The 20,008-nt window shown below is 53.9% G+C and overlaps 1 protein-coding gene across 1 annotated transcript; it reads left to right on the top strand.

Annotated features, from left to right (window-relative positions):
- Positions 1–2,887: 2,887 nt before the first annotated feature.
- Positions 2,888–7,100, top strand: LOC109755615 (protein CHUP1, chloroplastic). The gene is made up of 4 exons (XM_020314513.4): positions 2,888–4,092; positions 4,352–4,422; positions 5,029–5,817; positions 6,058–7,100. The coding sequence occupies exons 1-4, from the start codon at positions 3,915–3,917 to the stop codon at positions 6,904–6,906; spliced, it is 1,887 nt and encodes a 628-aa protein (XP_020170102.1). The 5' UTR covers positions 2,888–3,914; the 3' UTR covers positions 6,907–7,100.
- The last annotated feature ends 12,908 nt before the right edge of the window (positions 7,101–20,008 follow it).

Genomic DNA, 20,008 nt, shown 5'->3' on the forward strand with positions numbered 1-20,008 from the left:
GTCTATGCTCGAGCACTTGTATTCGAGCCCTCGAGGCCCCTGGCTTGTATTATGATGCTTGTATGACTTATTTATGTTATAGAGTTGTGTTGTGGTATCTTCCCGTGAGTCCCTGATCTTGATCGTACACATTTGCGTGCATGATTAGTGTACGGTCAAATCGGGGGCGTCACAAGTTGTGATCACGGCCCAGTAGTATAGCATGGCAGACGGACAAGAGTGTAGGGCCACTGATGGAACACTAGCATACTATACTAAGCAGTAGGATAGCAGGTAAGGGTAACAACTGTAGCAACAATGACAGGCTATGCATCAGTATAGGATTAACCGAAAGCAGTAACATGCTACACTACTCTAATGCAAGCAGTATAGAGAAGGAATAGGCGATATCTGGTGATCAAGGGGGGGGGGGGCTTGCCTGGTTGCTCAGACAAGAAGGAGGGGTCGTCGGTGACGTAGTCGACCACAGGGGCATCAACATCGTCACGGGGTCTACCGAAGAGAAGAGGGGGGAGAAACAGTAAATACATAGCAAGCAAGTGCATAACAGGACAACAGGCAGAGCTAGACGTGTTCTAATGCGGTATGAGGTGATACAAGTGAAGGGGGGAAACATCCGGGAAAGTATCCCCGGTGTTTCACGTTTTCGGACAGATGAACCGGAGGTGAAATGTTGCAGGTTCACTATGCTAGGGACGCGTGGCGGACGAACGGACTGCGTATTCGGATTCGTCTCGTCATTCTGAGCAACTTTCATGTAGAAAGTATTTTCATCCGAGTTACGGATTATTTTATATGATTTTCTAAAGATTTAATCATTTTCTGAATTTTAATTAATTATTTAATTCAACATTATCCAAAACAGTGTTGCGAGGACATCAGCATGACATCATGCTGACGTCAGCAGTCATCTGACACGTGGGTCCCACATGTCATTGACTGATTAGGGTAATTAGGGTTAACTAATTAATTAACTATTAATTAAACTAATTAATTAAATTAGATTAATCTAAACAGGGTTAATTAACTAATTAATTAATTTAATTTATTTTTATTTTTATTTTATTTATTTATTTATATATTATTATTCTTTTTAATTCCCTTTTTTTCTTTTTCTTTTTTTTATTTACGTTCTGGGCGCGGGGCCCACCTGTCTGTGGCCCATAGGGGGTTCGGGCTCAGGGGCAGTGGGTCAGGGGCGCGGGGCCCCACCTGGCAGTGGCCCAGGGGGCCGACCGGGGCGGGCGCGTGGAAACGGGTGTGGGCGAGCGTGGGCGTCCGACGGGGCGGACCCGAGCGGAGGCCGGTGGGGCACCGCGGGCAGCTCGCCGGCGGGCAGCGACGGGCGCGGGCCAACCGGGCGGTGGCCGCAGCGGACAGGGCGAGGAGGGGGAGGGGCGACAGCGCGGCGCACGGGGAAGGAGCAGCAGTGGCGGAGAGCGCCGTGGGACGACACGCAGTGGGCGCTGGTCGCAGGCGCGTGCGGGCGCGCACTTCACGCGGCGGGACAATTGCTATGCGAGCCGCGACGCGGGCGCGTGCGATGTAGTGGGGGAAACAGGGCGGTGGCGCGGTGCGTCGGCGCGGAGTGACGGGCACGGCCGGACGGTGCAGCGCGTGGCCAGGGCGCGGCCCGACCGCGGTGAGCGCGGGGCCGGAGCGCGTGAGGCGTGGTTGCGGCAGGAGCAGAGCATCGGTGGGCGCGGCGGGAGCGCGACAGAGGAGAAGGAGGGGGAGGGCCTCACGAGGGGTTTGCAGGGCACGGGGCAGTGGGGGTCGAGGAGGACGACGAAGATGACGGGCGGCGACGGAGTCGTGGCGGCGCGGGGCTCCGGTGTCGGCGAGACAGAGGCCACGGGCGGGCGCCGTGCGAGGCAGGAGGGGCGATAAGGAGGTCCGGTGACAGGGCGGGGCCCTGTCGAGGACGGGCGCCGACGTCGGGTGGCGCAAGGCGCGGTCGTCGGGTGGCGCAGGGCGCGGTTGTCGGGGTGGATCCCCGATCTAGATCCGGGGGGGAGTGGGAGGAGCGAGGGAGATCGTGGGAGGAGTGGGGCGATTTAGGGTTTGAGGTCGGGGGGAGTGGCCTTGTAGGACAGAGAGCGTGGAGTGGGCCGTGGGCTGGCCGGGCGGCCCAGAGGCCAGTTGGGCCATTCGGCCCAGGGGAGGGGGAGGGGCTTTGCCCCTTTTCTTTATTCGTTGTGTTTTCTGTTTTTGTTCTTTTCCTTTCTCTTTATCTTCTTTTCCGTTTCCTCTCATTTCCTAAACATTTTAGTTTAAAAAAAAATACATAGGTTGCACCTAATTTAGTAAACTTAATTATGTCACATTCCGAACATTTTAGTATTTGATATTTGAAAACTTTCATTATTTGTCAAAAATTCAAATTTGCTTTTGAAACGTTTTGATCTAACGGGAGGTTAGCAACACTAACAGAGGTGACGTGGCATCGTTAACGTGGGATTACTGTAGTCTAATTATCCGGACGTCACACCGGAGGAGCGGCTCCAGCCGCGTCGATCAACGGTGCCGATGTCAATGCCGCCGACGGAGAACTGTCGTGTCGGAGGCCTCGAGGCAGCGGCGTGGTCGAGACAGAAAGAGAGGGGTTACGGAGGGTTTCTCGGCAGCGGCGTCATTATACATGTGAGAGGGAGGGTGTTTTTAGAAAAAACTACGGGCAACGACTATGAGGACCGCACTACGCAGATACTTCACCACTCAAGGGGGGTTTCTGCGAAATGTTTAGACGAGGGGCGTGTGCCTCCTTCCTACGTGGCAGCCGACACGTCGCGTTTCAGACAACTTTATACCAATCTGAGTTAATGTATGATTTTTATGGATTTTTCTTGTTTGTGTATGGATCCGTTACCGGCGCGAAAATTTCTGCACCTAATTAACTCATTTGATGAGCCGTGTTGAAGACCTCACGTTTGGAGACGGCAAGTCACGTTGGAGATGTTGTACAACCACGGGGGTCGTCGTGTTCCTCGTGTGAACCAACCGTTCCAACAAACAATAGAGCATGCCTCGTTGGCAGCAGCACGAGCTCCTTCAAGGTGGCGTGAAGAAATCACGGAAGATCCGTAAGAGACCACCACGCTCCACGTTTCCTTCCGCCATCAATCGGTTCAGCCACCCTCCCGCCAACGGCCGCCCTCCCATTTACATTTACAATTAGTGCACAAGCAAGCTGAGACTGAAATTTCGCCACGGAAGTAGTACTAGCAGTACTAGCGAGGAATTGGCGAATTTGCGATCTGTGAAAGAACCGGCGAGAAAACGACGGAATCCGAATAAATAAAGAAAGGCGACACGAGTGCCCCGCTACAAAGACGGGGACATGTTCCGGCGTTTGGAATCGGAATTTGTCTTGCCTTGGGAGGAACAAGAACAAGCCAAGACAGAAACGGAACAAACGAGCCGTGCCACTTTGAGAGGAAGCTAATTTTGTTGGCTTCTTCTTCTTCCTCCTCAGTCGTTTCGCTTTCTCGGCGGTTTCCGTTGGCTGCGAGCTAAAGCCGGAGCCTGCCACCCTAATTTTAGCTCCTCCTTGTCCAAATTGGATGTTACCGGAGGGCGAATCGTAGCCCGGTTCGGCTGTTTGGCTGGGTTTGGCTACACCCCTCCTCCTGGTCTGCTCGATTCAGGCCATGGAGATATGGCTGGCAAAGGTGCAGGGGGGTGGAGCTCGCCGTGTTTCTTGATGCGGTTTCTGCAAGTTTCAGCCCCTCCTCGCATCAATCTTGGTCTAGAGCCCGAAATTTTAAGTTCTAGTCACCAAAATTAGAAATTTGTTTGCCACCTTCTTGGCGATCCTAGGACACTTGAGCCACTGATTGGGTTCCCCTTGTTTCTGCCGTTCGCATGCGGCAGGATTCAGATGTTCTTGGCAAGGTAGGTCAAGGGAAAGGGAGATGCCCAAGGCAGGAGACTGTAGCGGCGGCGGCGGCGGCGGTGGCCGGAGGGACCTGCCTCTGCTTTTCCTCAGGGTGGGCGCTGCCATCACGCTCTCCATCGCTGGGCTCTTCTTCTCGCGGCTGCGGTGGCAGCACCGGCCTCGGCCCCGGCACCTCCTGCTCCCTCCTCCTTCAGGTACCAAACCATGAGCACATGCATGTCTTGCTTGCAAGCTAGATATGCTTTCTTTATAAAATCTTTCCTTCCAAGATTGATTATGCCTCAGTTATGTCTTGTGCACTGCAAGATTGAGAATTTTCTTGTCTATTGAGCAATCAACGACAGCTCTGCCTCTTCATTTAGTACAGTAGAATTTTTTGACCACTTAATAAGAAAAACAGGCTAAGAAGTGATGCATATTGAAATTTTTTGGTATGTTTTGATGTGTTCGTAGAGCCGGATGATGCCCGTGGCATGAAGGGTGGTGGTGGAGGGCTCAAGGATGAGCTAAGGATCCTCAAGAATGTAAGAATCTGATTGCACAAAAACATGATTGCTGTAATTTTTGCACTTGTAGAGTTGTAACCATACCTAAGAAGGATGAGCTAATAGGTTAACAGAGAATGGTCATCCTGAGTATTTATAAATTATTATGATCAGAAGGTGATACTTAGAATTCTTAGATGTTTTAGTTATTGATTGGTAGTCTTTCAACCTTTTTCAGGGAATATAATTCTTTTTCTAGATTGTTAGTACATATAAACGTCACAAAAAAAAGTCTGAATGGTAAGCATTAGGCAAGGCAAACCCCGGGCTCGTTGGAAGATGGTAAAAACATAGTGTGATGCTTTCAGGATTAGGCTACACATTCTTTTTAATATCCCTTTCCTTAATGTGTTATATCAAATTCGCCGTAACACGTGAATCTTAAACTGTATTTAAAGGATGACCTTTTGTTTACTATGAACATGTTGCTGTTAGTTCATCTTCCACGACTGTCGTAACAAAATAGAACTTATCCACAAATTAGTTATTGCCTGTATTTGATATCATTCTTCAATCAGTTGAAGGAAAACTGAAATATGCCCATTTTCATTTGTAGACTTTCATTTATGTTTGTGCTTTGTGCAGGAGGACACCAAGGCAAAAATAATCAATGGGAACTCTGTGCACACAACCACTACCACTACAACAACCACCACCACTGCCTCGGTGTCACTTCCCCCAAAATGCCGAAACATTGATGATGATGATGATGATGAAGGATTTCTCCTTCCAGAATTCAATGAAATGGTTATGGAAGAATTTGGCGGAGACGTAGGCAATATCGCAAGCTCACCTGCAGCAAGAGTAAGGGAAGATGCATCTAATGAGCATGAAGTTTTCAAGCTCAGAGATTTGGTTAGATCTCTGCAAGAAAGGGAAAAGACCCTGGAGATACAACTTTTGGAGTTGTATGGTTTGCAGGAGCAAGGTGCTGCAGTTAGGGAGCTTGAGAACCAACTGAAGATAAACAATGTCGAGTCACAGCTATACTCCTTGAAGATCGAATCCTTGCAATCTGAAAATCAGAGGTTACAAACACAGTTGTCTGAAACCTCAAAGTTAACTTCCCAGCTTGAGTTGACAAAATCAAAATGCAAGCTGTTGAAAAAGAAGTTGAGACAGGATGCGGAACAAGCAAAGGAGAAAATCACTTCCCTTCAGAACATAGTTGATTCCTTTCAGTGTAAGGAGATTATTGAGGGAGAAGTTGACGGTGAGGTTGAGAAGAAATTAAAGAGGCTAGAGGAATTGGAAAATGAGGCAAGAGAGCTTAGAGCTGCAAATTCAAGGCTGCAGCAGGAGAATTCACACCTTAGTAGGCGATTGGAGCTCACACGCCTACCGCCTGTACCCAAGTCCCACAATAGCATGGAGGTAAATCTTGACTGTTCTTGGCCTGCACTGTAACTAACACTTAATGTGCAAAAATGAATCGTCAAATGGAGGAGGTATTCCTAAATAGAAAATGATATTCTTGATGCTTGTTCTGCCAAACAGAAACTGCATAATTTTTTTCCACAGATCTATTGCTTCGGTGTGTGCTAATTTGAAGTGCATTGTGTTATTGATCATTTGTTGCTCTGTCACGAAATAAGAAAGTAAAAATGATTGCAGGTAAAAACATCAGAACAAGCTGATGGGTTGAAGCAAGAAAACGAGAAGTTATCAAAAGAGGTTGAACAACTGCGGACTGACAGGTTTGCAGATGTTGAGGAGCTGGTATATCTTAAATGGATCAATGCTTGCCTGCGGCATGAGCTGAAGAACAAGGGGACTCCTGGTCCTGGGGCACAAACTACAGCACAGGATCTAAGCAACACTCTAAGCCCCAAATCTGGACAGACAGCCAAGCAATTGATAATGGAGTATGCCAATGTTGGTGCGGACGAGAGAAGTTTAAGCTCCATAGAATTTGGTTCAGAGTACGCTTCTTCAAGGGCATCATCAAGTGGCGAACCCGATGACACATCGATCGATATGTCATCAATCACAACGCCCAGAAACCCGAAGAAGAAAGAGAAGAAGAAGTTTTTCTCTAAGCTACGGAAATTGGTACTGGGAAAAGACAAGGAAAAGAACAATTTCCCTACTTTGGAGAGGAGAGTGTCTATTTCGAGCTGTTCCTTTGATGACTTCACTGGAAGAGACTCGCATGATAGCTACTCTTCCTTCTTGACAGAAGGAGCCGTATCTGCCAATCAGCAGCATGACGATCGCAGCTGCGTTACGCCTTCTTTTGGCAGCCAAAGATATAGCACAGAAGCAGGAGATGGAAGATACCAGCGTCATGGGGTAAAAAAGAATGCATCTTTCGGATCCGGAAGATTCAGTGAACATGGTTCTCAGTTTGATAGTGGTGAGGCCACAATACCAGAAGATGTCGAGATCCACAAATTCGCCGAGGCACTGATTACATCAAGGACAGGTTCTATGTCATCCAGAAGGACATTATCCTTCAGCTAACTGATAAAACCCGTAGCTTAGGAGTCATGTGATGCTGACCATCTGTCTGGATGTATATTGTTACCAGATCCTGATGGTGAAGTGATAGGAGATGTTACTGGAATGAAGTATCCAAGACTTCATTCTGTGTGAAATGTACAATCATCTATAATAGTATAGTGTATTGACCTTTAATCTCAATCTTTGACATTCAATTGGCTGGTTTGTGCTTCTTCACTGTCGTTATTTGCAAAGTATCTTCGATAAAAGGGCATTTTTATTAACTCAAAGAAAATGTAGCATCAAGCTCCCCTCCTCTCCTCTCCTCTCCTCTAGCGTCGCCCCCCTCGCGGGCGACACCGGGGGGGGGGGGGGGGGGGGGGGGGGGGGGGGACCTCCGCCGCCAGCGACCCTCCCCACGCCCCGTCCTCCCCTCCGCCGCCGCAGGTAGTCGGCGCCGGGCAAAGCCCGTGCGTGCGACGCGGTGGCGGAGGGCCTCTCCCCTCTCCCCCGGATCCATGGGTGGCGCGGGCACCCAGATCCGCGGAGGTGCGGCCCCCACTTCGGCCCACGGCGGCGCGGCGTCCCAGCGGCGGCGGCTATGGTGGTGCCGATGGGAATCGGCCGGATGCACAGGGGGCGGGGGTGGCCGGGGCGGCGACCCCATGGCTGGGTGGCGGCGCGCCCGTTGGTCCGACTGGTTCCGGCTCGTCCCGGATCTGGTGACTACCGGACGGCGCGGGGGGTGGCTGTGGCCCGGTGTGGCCAACGATCTGGACACGGTGGTGCCGGTGGCTCGCTGGTCTGCCGGAGATCCAGGAGTATCATCGTCTCCGACTCGATCTGCTCCGGTTCGTGCTAGCTCTGGTACAGGGAGACTGTCGTCATCTCCCGGTGCTGGCTGCATGGATCTGGCGGCGGCTGGATCCGTTTGATCTAGTCTCCGACGGAGAAGGCGACGGTCCGTGCACAAGAAGCTGGATGGAGTTCTTCGAACAAATCTGGGTAAAAATCTGCTCTTGGCTAGATGGCAAAGCCGGCGATGGCATCACAGTGGAGAAATTCTAGACTACTATCTGCTACCTCCGGGGGAAACCCTAGATCGATAGATCAGAAGACGGCGGCGCGATTGTGTCGTTTCCCCCTTGGGGGCGTCTTTCTTGGAGGTGTACGCGGGCTCGAGGGACCAGTGGACGACGTCTTTGGTGAAGTGGTGCTTCATCATACACATTGATGGTGACAGATCTCGATGGCATGGCGCCCTGGAGATTAGGAGTCTGATGTGCGATGATGGACTCGCGCAGGAGGTCGACGCTGTCTGCCGTCGTGGTGGCGTCGGCGGCAGCTAGACCGGGCAAGGTCGATCCAGTAGTACATCTCTGAAGATGGATTGGTGGCAAGTGGCTGCGGCGGCCTCATACCCGGCAGGCGTCCTGGTTGAGGAGCACGCCGGACTGGTGGGTGCCCATACCCGGCAGGCGTCCTGGTTGGGACCTCAGGTCTTAGATGTTAGGTTTGGCTGCGATGTCTGTTTGGTATTAGGCCCAGGCTATCAGCGCCCCTTCATCAATTGGATAGGTGTAGCGACAGTTGTTGCTTAGACGATGGCTTTAATCTTACTGTTGTATGACTTTGTAAGGTCTTGTGAGAATAATTAACAAAGTGGCCGCATGCATCGCCCAGATGCAGAGGTCGGGGGTCCTCCTCCTTTTCTAAAAAAACTGGATACAAAGCATGATGAGCAACACCCGACATCTATATAACTAAGACGCACACAGTCAAAGACCAACAATCTGACAAAAGATAATTAAAAAACGACATATGTAGAGTCATATAGGACTGGCGCTATGCCTATGTCAAAGGAGGTGGCGAGCCGATATGGTCCATGTATGAAGCGAGTGCGTACATCGGAAAATAACCTGCAGAGGAGAAGGGTTTTTGCCATTAAAATCCAAATCATTTTTATATAGCCAAAGCGTCCATCATAAGGCATACACTCTCACCCTTATTAGCTTTCAGAATCTATTTGGAATACCATCCAAATAGTGACAAAAAGTATTGGCAACACTTGTGAGCCGATAAAAATTGAATGCTATTTGCATGACTGGCCACGTAGAACGTGCAAATTTGCATCGAAAAAAGAGGTGTCTGATTGTCTCGTTATTAGTACAAAATCTACACTTTTTACTTGCTTGCCAATTTCGACGGTGAGGTTGTCTTTGGTTAGTGTAACTCCTATCAGAAGATACCACGTGAAGATTTTAACTTTTAATGAAATATTTGGCTTCAGTTTTTTTTGTTATTATCCAATGGGACCTCTGAATGCATGACCGCTCCATTATTTTGCAAACTACTTTTGTTTTTCATGAAAATGGTCACAAGTAACTGACAAACATATAGATTAATTGTTGTTATTTTGTTCTTGGTAGATAATGGTAAACTGCTCCAAGCACATCATAAATCAACTTTGTTAGTCCCAATAGAGTTAGACCTCACATGGAAGCCTGATACTTCCATTTTGCATCTTGCTTTTATATCGATATTTATTGCATTATGGGCTATTATTATACATAATGTTACAATACTTATGCCGTTTCTCTCTTATTTTACAAGATTTACATGAAGAGGGAGAATGCCGGTAGCTGGAATTCTGGACCGGAAAGGAGCAAATCTGAGAGACCTATTCTGCACAACTTCAAAAGTCCTGAAAATTTACGGAGAATTATTTTGGAATATAATAAAAATATTGGGTGAAGAAATACCAGAGGGGGACCCACCAGATGGCCACAAGCCTGGGGACGCCCTACCCCCTAGGCATGCCCCTAGGGCTTGTGGGCCCCCTGGCAGGTCTCCGGTGCCCATCTTCTGCTATATGGAGGGTTTTGACCTGAAAAAAATCAAAAGAAAGCTTTCGGGACGAAGCGCCGCCGTCTCGAGGCGGAACCTGGGCAGAAGCAATCTAGGGCTCCGGCGGAGCTGTTCTGCCGGGGAAACTTCACTCCGGGAGGGGGAAATCAAAGCCTTTGTCATCACCAACGATCCTGTCATCGAGAGGGGGTCAATCTCCATCTCCATCAACATCTTCACCAACACCATCTCCTCTCAAACCTTAGTTCATCTCTTGTATCCAATCTTTGTCTCAAAACCTCAGATTGGTACATGTGGGTTGCTAGTAGTGTTGATTACTCCTTGTAGTTGATGCTAGTTGGTTTATTCGGTGGAAGATCATATGTTCAGATCCTTACTGATATTCAATACCCCTTTGATCATGAACATGAATATGCTTTGTGAGTAGTTACTTTTTTTCCTGAGGACATGTGAGAAGTCTTGTTATAAGTAATCATGTCAATTTGGTATTTGTTCATGTCGGATCTCGGGTTCCGGCAAAACCCTTAAGGTTTGAACTCTGGGGTGCGCACGAAGATCTCCCCCTACCGATCCACGTCCTAGCTTTGCTAAGATCTCAAGGACTAACTCGACGAACTCGCAACACAAAGAACACAAGATTTATACTGGTTCGGGCCACCGTTGTGGTGTAGTACCCTACTCCAGTGTGGTGGTGGTGGATTGCCTCTCGGGCTGAGGATGAACAGTTACAAGGGGAAGAACAGCCTCCTGAGGTTGAGGTGTTCTTGTGCTCGGTGTGTGGCTAAGGGTTGGCTAAAGATCAGGTGCCTGAGGCTCAGTTGCCTCCTACTGTGGTGGCTAGTCCTATTTATAGAGGCCCTGGTCATCTCCCCAAATATTGAGCAGGAAGGGAGCCAACAACGGCCAATTTGAAAGGAGACAACTGGTACAACTTATCCTGACAAAAGCAGTCTTCGCCTGCAAAAGGCTCTGGTGGTGACGCCGCCTTGGGCTCCATGGTGACCTCCGTCCTGCCGTCCTGCTGGTCTTGGTCTCGTTGCACTGATATGGAAACCTTTGCTTGACGCCTCGGTACTCCGCGCCTGCGCTTGCCCCTTTAGCACCAAAGAGGAAACAAGGACACTGCGCGCGCTGGCACCCGCCTGGTCTCGGTCGTCATGGCTCACATCACGAGAACCTCGCTAGGTTTGCCTTGCCTTGATCTCTCCGCCCCTCGCGAGCCAACCTGGTGAGGCCGCTCCCGAGGAGGTCTTGTGTCGTCCGCCTCGCGAGGCTTGGCCCCTTGCAAGGGTCTTGAATGCTTGTTGGTGAAGATGGGTCGTACGGGCCTGCTCGCAGAGCCACGCCGTGGGCCGCAAGCAGGCAAGTTTGGGGACCCCCGTTCCGAGAACGCCGATAGTAGCCCCCGGGCCCAAGGCACGCCCGGGCTTGGCTTCAAGGCGAAGCCAAAGGTCAAGTGCGGAGTGCCGCGGGCCCCAATAGCCTGCCGCCTTGGTCGACGCGTGGCGGTTGATTGGACGTGGGCGTCTCCGCTTCCCCACGCTGCCCTTGAATCCACCTGGCTATGCGGCCACCGCAACCTACACAGTTATTCTTCCATTGCCCGCGCCATACTTCCCCAATTCTTCAGCTTCCCCAGGACTCCGCTCCTCTTTCCAATCTGACCTGAGCTCTGCTCACCCCATCGCCATGGCGCCGAAACAAGCAGATATGGGGAAGAAACCTCTGTCTTCGGCCAGTGCGCCTCCGGCCGTTGAGCCCGCAGTTGGCCGATCGCTGGTGCTCAACGACGAGGCCATGGGCAAGGTGCGTCCCATGCTCGCTTCCAGTTTCAATGAGTGGGGAAAGACGGTGGCTTGGCCTGCGTCCCGTGCTCGCATTGACCGGGCTGCCACCGAGGTCCCAATCTTCATCGATGCCCTTTGGGCCGGCCTGGTCCCTCCTTTCTCCGCCTTCTTCAACGCAGTGCTTGAACACTACCAGATCCACATGCTGCATCTAGATCCCCAATCCATGACCCTTCTTGCCGTCTTCGCCTTCGTGTGCGAGGCCATAGTGGGCATTGCCCCTTTCGTGGCCCTTCTTCGCCACTTCTTCTCGTTGCATCTGACTGACCCCCGGCAGAGCTCGGGATGCCTGAGCTTCCAGGCCATGGCTGCGATGGCAGGCGCGGGGATTGATTTCGAGCTTCCTCCATCCACGAGCGGGTTTCAGACACGGTGGGTGTTTGTTGATGTCGGAGTGCTCATCCCTTTGCTCCATCCTTCGTCGGCGCCTGCCGTCCCCAACTCCGGTTGGGGTCACGAGAAGCTCACGAGCCCCTGCCTCGTCCCCGTCTGGCTCAGGCTGAAGAGGCTGAAAGACCGTGGCGTGACTGTGCCTATGGTGGTGAAGGAGTTTGTCCGACACCGAGTTGCCCCGCTTCAGCGCCATTCCCGGCCGATGTGGGCCTTGCTCAACAGCAAGGACCATATGAGGCTTCAGGAGTCTGGGCTCCCTCTTGAGACGCGACAGACGGTGCTTGGGGTCTTGGCGGGCGTCCCGTTGCCGGACGACATGCCTGGGAAGAGTTGTTTGTTGTACCGCTGCTCGAACAAGGAGGAGTTCGTGGAGCACATGCCTTCCTTTGATGAGTGGGGGCTGCGCCCAGACGGCCTGGTGGGGCCCCGCGAGAATCCTGTCAACGTGGTTCTACTCTTCGCTGCAGGCACCGAGCTCACCTCGAGTGTGGATGCAGGGAGGCGAGCACCGTCCGAGGCCGGTGGCCCTAGTGCTGAGGTGCTGATGCCGCCTGAGGCTCCCGAGGCGTCGTCCTTGGGAGTCCGTGATTCTTGTCCTGGGGCGGCAGCTGCAGTGGTGACGCAGCGCGTGACTCCTGAGGCCGAAGATCCTGAGACCTCGACAGGTCGTGGCGAAATGGCGCCCGACGCCACTCCTCAACTTGGCGCCCCTGAGGCTGTTCCTTCTAGCGCTTCTCCTGCTGCACCTCGCGCTGGCCGCCATGTCCAACTCTTTGGTCGGCTCTGCATGGACTTCGAGGAGCTCCGGAAGAGGAAGAGGTCCCCGAGCGGCAGCGGTGGCATCTTCGGGCCGTTGAAGCGGAGGAAGTACATCTCCATTGACGAGTAAGTACTGTATCTTTGTGGCTTCTTGTGTGTTGCTTTCCTTCCTAACATTGGTTCTTCAGGGTCCCTTCTGCCACAGCCGCTGAGCCTCCCGAGAAGCAGTCTCCCCTGCCGACCTTGAGCGTCCCGAGCTTGCATGCCGCCTTCGGTGCGGGGTCGGTTGAGAGGGCGCGCTCGCCTCACTGGCGCCTTGAGCTTTCGTCCCCATCGTCCCTCCTTCATGGCCTTGCGTGGAGCTCAGAGAGCGTGCCGAGGGCTCCTCCTCTGATCATGGATGGCGGTTGGATGGCTGCGGTCTCAGGCGGCCCCTCAAGCAGCGGGCCCCGACTCATCCGGGCCCCTTGCGCAGCCTGGCTGGCCTCTGGGCGCGCGCCAGCCCCCAGCCCCCTGCTGGGAGGGGGCGTGCCGCTTCGGGCCCCGCCTGCAGCCCCCGCGGTGGAGGGGGAGATGGGCCGTGCACTTGATTTCGAGCATGAGCGGAGCGTTGTTCGTCATGAGCTCTTTCAAGAGGCGATGGGTGCGATGAACCGGCTTGGTGAAGAGCTCGCAGGTGTCGACGCGCGCCTCGAGGCCGAGGGTCTTCGGTTGGCAGAGGAGTGGCATAAGTTGAAGGTGGCCGTCAACCTCGGGCGTCACCAGCGCGAGCTCGATAACGCGAAGGCTGAAGCTTCTCTCGCGACCTCTCGTGAAGCCTGCTCCCGAGCTCTGGAAGAGGCCCAAGAAGCTGACCGCCGCCGCGAGGCAGCGGAGAAGCGCGCGTGGGAGCTCCAAGCCTGGAGCGGCTCCTTGGAGCAGCAAGTGGAGGCGTGCAGAGTCGCCCTCACGTCGTTGAGGGGGGCGCCTGCCGAAGAGGAAGAGATCCGGAAGCGCGAGGAGGCGTTGACGCTGGAAGCCGTGGAGCGTAGCCTTAAGCTTGAGCGACTGAGACGAGGGAGCGTCAGGTTGCCCAAGCGGAGGACGCTGTTGGCGCGCGTGAGGCCAGGGCCCAGGAGGAGGTCGACCGCCGGGTGGTCGAGGTTCGCGCGGATCTTGAGGGTAGGTATGACCTGAAGCTGAAGCGGGTTGAAGACGAGGCTGCGGGCAGGACTGCCGCCCTCAAGTCTAAGATGGCTGAGGTGGAGCGGCGAGAGGAGGCCGCCGCAGCCGCCCTGGTCTCGGTGCAGGCCGAGCTAGCTTTCGTCCGCGCCGAGCTGTTCCCTCTTCAGCAGCAGGTTATCGACGCCGAGGCCATTGCGCGGCAGAACAGGGAGGAAGTGCTTCAGCGGCAGACTTTGGAGCGAGCACGCCCCCATGCTCCAGAGTCTCAGGAACAGGGCCAACACCGCGCTGGGCCATATCTGTGACAAGAATGCCCCTCATCCCCACACGGACGACTACGCCAGTCACCTTCGCTTCTTCACCGAAGTGGTGACGCGCCTGGAGAACCGTTCCGAGAGGGCTCGCCAGCTTGTCGAAGAGAGGAGTCGCGGCTTGCTCGGGCGCGCGTTCTCCCGTGTCCTCAGCCATCTCCAGAACACCTACCAGGACATTGACTTTGACGCCGCCATCGCTCCAGTTCCGCAGGCCATCTGGGGCGACCTGGCGCGGTGGGTGGAGGACAATGTGGACGCGCTGGTCAGGGCCTTCGCTTCCGAAGACGACGCGGTGGTGGTCGTGGCAGACGAGGGCGACATGGTTGACGATGGTGACGGTGGCGCCGTCGAAGGGGACGACGATGCCGGCGAAGGTGACGACGATGCCAGTGACACGTCCGAAGGCGATGCAGTGAGCGACATGTCCGACTGATCCCCGCGTTTCCCAGTTGTTTGTCCTGCACGCAGAGGCTCGGGCATGGCCCTAGAGGTTGTAAGAGCATTTTGAGAGGGGGAGCCCCTCGTGTAAACAAACCGCAGCCTTTGTTCTTTTATGTCAAGCCGAGTGTGCACCTTTGAGAATCCATGGGTCCGGCGACAAGTTTGCTGTTGCGGCTTACCTCAGCCGGGTAAGCCCCGTACTGGATCGTGAGGTCGTGAGCTCTCGAGGGACTCCCGAAGAGTCTGCTGATCCGCCCAAGAGGGCCTCGCGAGAATCAGGCGCCGATCATGGTGTCGACGCACGCGGCGCGTATGCTGCGCCCAGCCCCGCTCGCGAGGAGCCCGCGAGGGGGAGGCAGCGAGCGTAAGCTCCAGGATAAGGCAAGAACCAGATAGCGAGAAACCGCTTGAACGAGAAAAGGCACCCCCCGCACGCATCAATGAAAATTCAACTTCAACTCAAATCCAAATCCAGAAGGCAAGGCTACAGAAAAGAGATCCAAAGAAAATGGTCGCGTCCGGCGCCTAGTCTAGTCTTCTTGTCTTTGAGTCTTCTCACCAGCGCGGAGCTAAGTGTTGCCACTAGGACGTGGGAGGGAGCCCCCGAGGCCCGAGGGCGGCACTCCTGAGGCTCCGGGGCGTGTACAGCCCCACTCGTTATTACGTGAGAGTGTCACGGGCGGCGATCTTCACAGGCGTGAGCCTTACTTCATATCGCCAGATGAGGGCCCCGCCTTGCGCCACCCTCGACCACCATTGGGGGCGACCGGAAACCTGGACGACGCCAAGGGGAAAAGGGGACGCCAGCAGTGCCCTCGGCGACCATGTGTCCTCTGCCGGGGGTAGGCTTTCCAGCACCTCCCCGGCAGAGGGCCTACCTCCGGGGGACGCCTTGCTCTGTGCGGCGCGGGGAGGGGTCCGGCTCCCGACCCCTCTCCTGTAGCCCCCAGTGCGCTCCCCCTGGCAGAAGGGAGGCCGTCAAGCTGGGGCCGCCAGCCGCTGTGGTGACCTAATCCTCCTGCGCACCATGGTTAGCGTAAGCTTGCTCCTGAGGAGTTAGCGGTACCCTGTAAACATTGTCACTAGCGCGGTTGGCGAGGCTTCCAGACGGCTCCTGAAAGGTGTCGGCTTCTAGCGCCTCTTCCTCCCAGCCCGGCTCGAGGAACGAGCCAGGGTCGTCTTCAGGCATGTACTCCTGGTCCACCATGCGGGGCATGTAAGCCTCCGTGGTCGCCACCTCGAAGACCTCGCCGTAGTGCCCCACGCTCCATGTCACCCGACCTAGCGCGCCGCCTCAAGGATGGTAGGGTTGCATCCCGCTCGGACCGTAGGTGGCGGCGCTCGTGCCCGCGGCCAGTAGAGGTGGCGCGGGCACTAGCGGGCACACAGCCCCGTTGGTTGTGCCGGTGTCGATGAAGCCTGGTGGTGCGCCTGTGGGCACGCGGGCGCGGCGTGGTCCCCCATGCGACCCGGCCGCAGCTTGTGGCGCGAGCAGAGAACAGAAGGGTGGCGCTCCCGAAGCTGCTCTCCATCAACCGGCATCGCAGCAGCTCTCGAGCTATGGTGAGCGCGGCCCTCATGTTCGCCTGCTCCCGCCTGGAGTGCGGCGTCGTGGCGGCGGCGTGGCTTGAGGCCCTCGCGGCTGCTCGCACTTGTCGTGGAGTAAGAGCGGAGGGTGAGTGACCGCGCCGCCCTTGCCCCGTGGTGTTTGGCGGTGCGCGTGCCGCCTGAGGTGCGGGGTTGAGGTCTTCTTGGGCAGACGGCGCCGCCCGGGCCGGCCAGGCTGCCCAGCGGTCGGTATCGGCTCTTGAGTCGCCGAACATCAGAGCTGCGGTGCGCCGAAGGATCGACGAGCAGATCGGCCGGTGGAAGGAGAGCTCCGGCGCACCCCTACCTAGCACGCCAAATGTCGGATCTCAGGTTTCGGCAAAACCCTTAAGGTTCGAACTCTGGGGTGCGCACGAAGATCTCCGCCTACCGATCCATGTCCTAGCTTTGCTAAGATCTCGAGGACTAACTCAACGAACTCGCAACACAAAGAACACAAGATTTATACTGGTTCGGGCCACCGTTGTTGTGTAATACCCTACTCTAGTGTGTTGGTGGTGGATTGCCTCTCGGGCTGATGATGAACAGTTACAAGGGGAAGAACAGCCTCCTGAGGTTGAGGTGTTCTTGTGCTCGGTGTGTGGCTAAGGGTTGGCTAAAGATCAGGTGCCTGAGGCTCAGTTGCCTCCTACTATGGTGGCTAGTCCTATTTATAGAGGCCCTGGTCCTCTCCCCAAATATTGAGCGGGAAGGGAGCCAACAACGGCCAATTTGAAAGGAGACAACTGGTATAGCTTATCCTGACAAAAGCAGTCTTCGCCTGCAAAAGGCTCTGGTGGTGACGCCGCCTTGGGCTCCATGGTGACCTCCGTCCTGCCGTCCTGCTGGTCTTGGTCTCGTTGCACTGATATGGAAACCTTTGCTTGACGCCTCGGTACTCCGCGCCTGCGCTTGCCCCTTTAGCACCAAAGAGGAAACAAGGACACTACGCGCTGGCGCCCGCCTGGTCTCGGTCGTCATGGCTCACGTCACGAGAACCTCGCGAGGTTTGCCTTGCCTTGATCTCTCCGCCCATCACGAGCCAACCTGGTGAGGCCGCTCGCGAGGAGGTCTTGTGTCGTCCGCCTCGCGAGCCTTGGCCGTCGCGAGGGTCTTGAGTGCTTGTTGGTGAAGATGGGCCGTACGGGCCCGCTCACAGAGCCATGCCATGGGCCACAGGCAGGCAAAGTCTGGGGACCCCCGTTCCCAGAACGCCGACAGTTCAATATTTTGATGAGATGTATGTTGTTTTTCCTCTAGTGGTGTTATGTGAACGTCGACTACATGACACTTCACCATGATTTGGGCTTAAGGGAAGGCATTGGGGAAGTAATAAGTAGATGATGGGTTGCTAGAGTGACAGAAGCTTAAACCCTAGTTTATGCGTTGCTTCGTAACGGGCTGATTTGGATCCACATGTTCCATGCTATTGGTAGATTTATCTTAATTCTTCTTTTGTAGTTGCGGATGCTTGCGAGAGGGGTTAATCATAAGTGAGAGGCTTGTCCAAGTAAGGACAGCACCCAAGCGCCGGTTCACCCACATATCAAATTATCAAAGTAACGAACGTGAATCATATGAGCATGATGAAAACTAACTTGACAACCATTCCCATGTGTCCTCAGGAGCGCTTTGCTTAATATAAGAATTTGTCCAGGCTTGTCCTTTGCTACAAAAAGGATTGGACCACCTTGCTGCACCTTAGTTACATTTGTTACTTGTTACCCGTTACGAATTATCTTATCACAAAACTATCTATTATCCATAATTTTAGTGCTTGCAGAGAATACCTTGCTGAAAACCGCTTGTCATTTCCTTCTGCTCCTCGTTGGGTTCGACACGCTTACTTATCGAAAGGACTACGATAGACCCCCTATACTTGTGGGTCATCAAAGCCTCTCCCTCTTCTTCTTCCTTCTTTCCTCAAATCCCCTCCTTTATCACGCCCCATTCCCACGTCGCTCCTGTGGCGGCTTGGGCGGAACCCTAGCCCATGGCCACTGACCACTCCATGTGCCTCCTTCCCCCTTGCCATCGCTATAGGATGTCGGCCGGCTAAGCCCTCTCGGCGGACGGAGGCGGCGGGGAGCTTTCTCGTGCACATGTGTGTTCCCTTGGTCGGTGAGCTCCCTGGTCTAAACGTTGCTCTTCTCTGGCGACTGACAACCTCTCTCGAGCTGTCCCGCGACCCTCCGGTGCCGTGCTCCCATGGTGGCTTCGGGAGCTCCGGTTGCATCACCGGCCCCATGCCAATTGGATCCGCCTGGGAGCCAAATTCACTGTTTTGACCCTTTTGCTAAACTTTAGCACGATCTGACCCCGGTTCGAAAAAAATTCAGGATCTGACCCTTTTTCCTCCTGCCGTAGTCTCTATAGGTAGGTTAATACAGCCTACCGCAAATGTCAATAGCGGTATGACTTAACAGCACCGTTACATCCATTTAACGTGAAAAATACCCTACCGCCAGGGCCGGTGGAGGTAGGCTATGTAACCCTACCGCCAGGGCCTTTGGCAGTAGGTGCTCGCCACACTGCTAGATATAAGCCGAGCTGAGCAGTACCACATGCATGCATGCATACATTGCATTTGAGTTCATTTATAGTTTGATTAGGCCACTGTATCCCATCACATGCAACAACAACTCATTCAGACATGCCTGCAGAGTTAAATAGTGTTACTGCTGCATCCTAAAGACTGACGCGCCTGGGCCTGCTCCTGGCCACGGGCGCCCCGCGGCGCACTACTTCTAGTGCTAGCGCTCTGCGCGGCACAACTAAGCTACCACTACCATTAAGCTGCAAAGAGCAAATGGTTGAATTTAGAGCATCTCCAACAGGCGTGCGGTTGCGCGGCGCGCTAAATTATTTATTCAACGCTGAAATAGTGTTTTTTAGCGCAGGAGGGCGTTTGCTCCAACATCCACTGCAATTAGCTCCAGCAGGCGCTACAAAATCCAGCGCACGCGAGCAGCTGGTGCTTGGAAAAAATTGAAGCAACACATATGAAAAATATGAAATAACACATAGATTAAATTCATAGCATAGTTCAAGCCCAACGCCACAAGCTAGTCCATACCATACAAATAAATCTAGATAAAAACGATACTACGATGCAAATATAGTAGATAAACGCGTCAATGATAAACTAGATAACTACTCCTCGTCCTCCTCGATGGTGTAGTTCAACGACAGAAACGCATCGACCCACCGAGGATCATTCTCGTCCCAGGTCGACGTAGGTCCCAGTTCGCACTAGGCTTGCGCCAGTGCCTTCCACTCACGCATGTCTACCCGATTCGTGGCTCGCTCCATCCTCCTCTGTGCCTAGAACTCGTTCTCAACGGCTACATCCTGCGGGAAGCGCTCGCGCCAAACCACCATGGTGCGCTCATCCGCCTCGGTGATGAGGAGGCGGCGCTCCCGCCTCCGCTGGATGCGGCGGTCCTCCACGGTGACTAGCCGCAGGGGAGGCGCGAGTTCCTGCGCCTGCTCGCGCGTCCACGCGTCCGACAAGTTCATCTATGCCTGGGGCCTCCCGAGGCACCACTGAAAGCACAAGTGCTCCCTGGGTGATTTTGGTAATTAATGTCAACATATCTCTTGTTGGACTAATGCCTTTATCTAGTATATTTCAGATAAGTTCAACAATGGAGTGGCGTGGACAAGAGGATGTGGAACCCCTTCAAAATGCTAAGAACAAAGGATTGGCTCAAGCTCCAAGGCTCAAGACTCTACATTTTATTTTTAGTG

Source organism: Aegilops tauschii, chromosome 1 (assembly GCF_002575655.3).
Source record: "Aegilops tauschii subsp. strangulata cultivar AL8/78 chromosome 1, Aet v6.0, whole genome shotgun sequence".
Lineage (NCBI taxonomy): Eukaryota > Viridiplantae > Streptophyta > Magnoliopsida > Poales > Poaceae > Aegilops > Aegilops tauschii.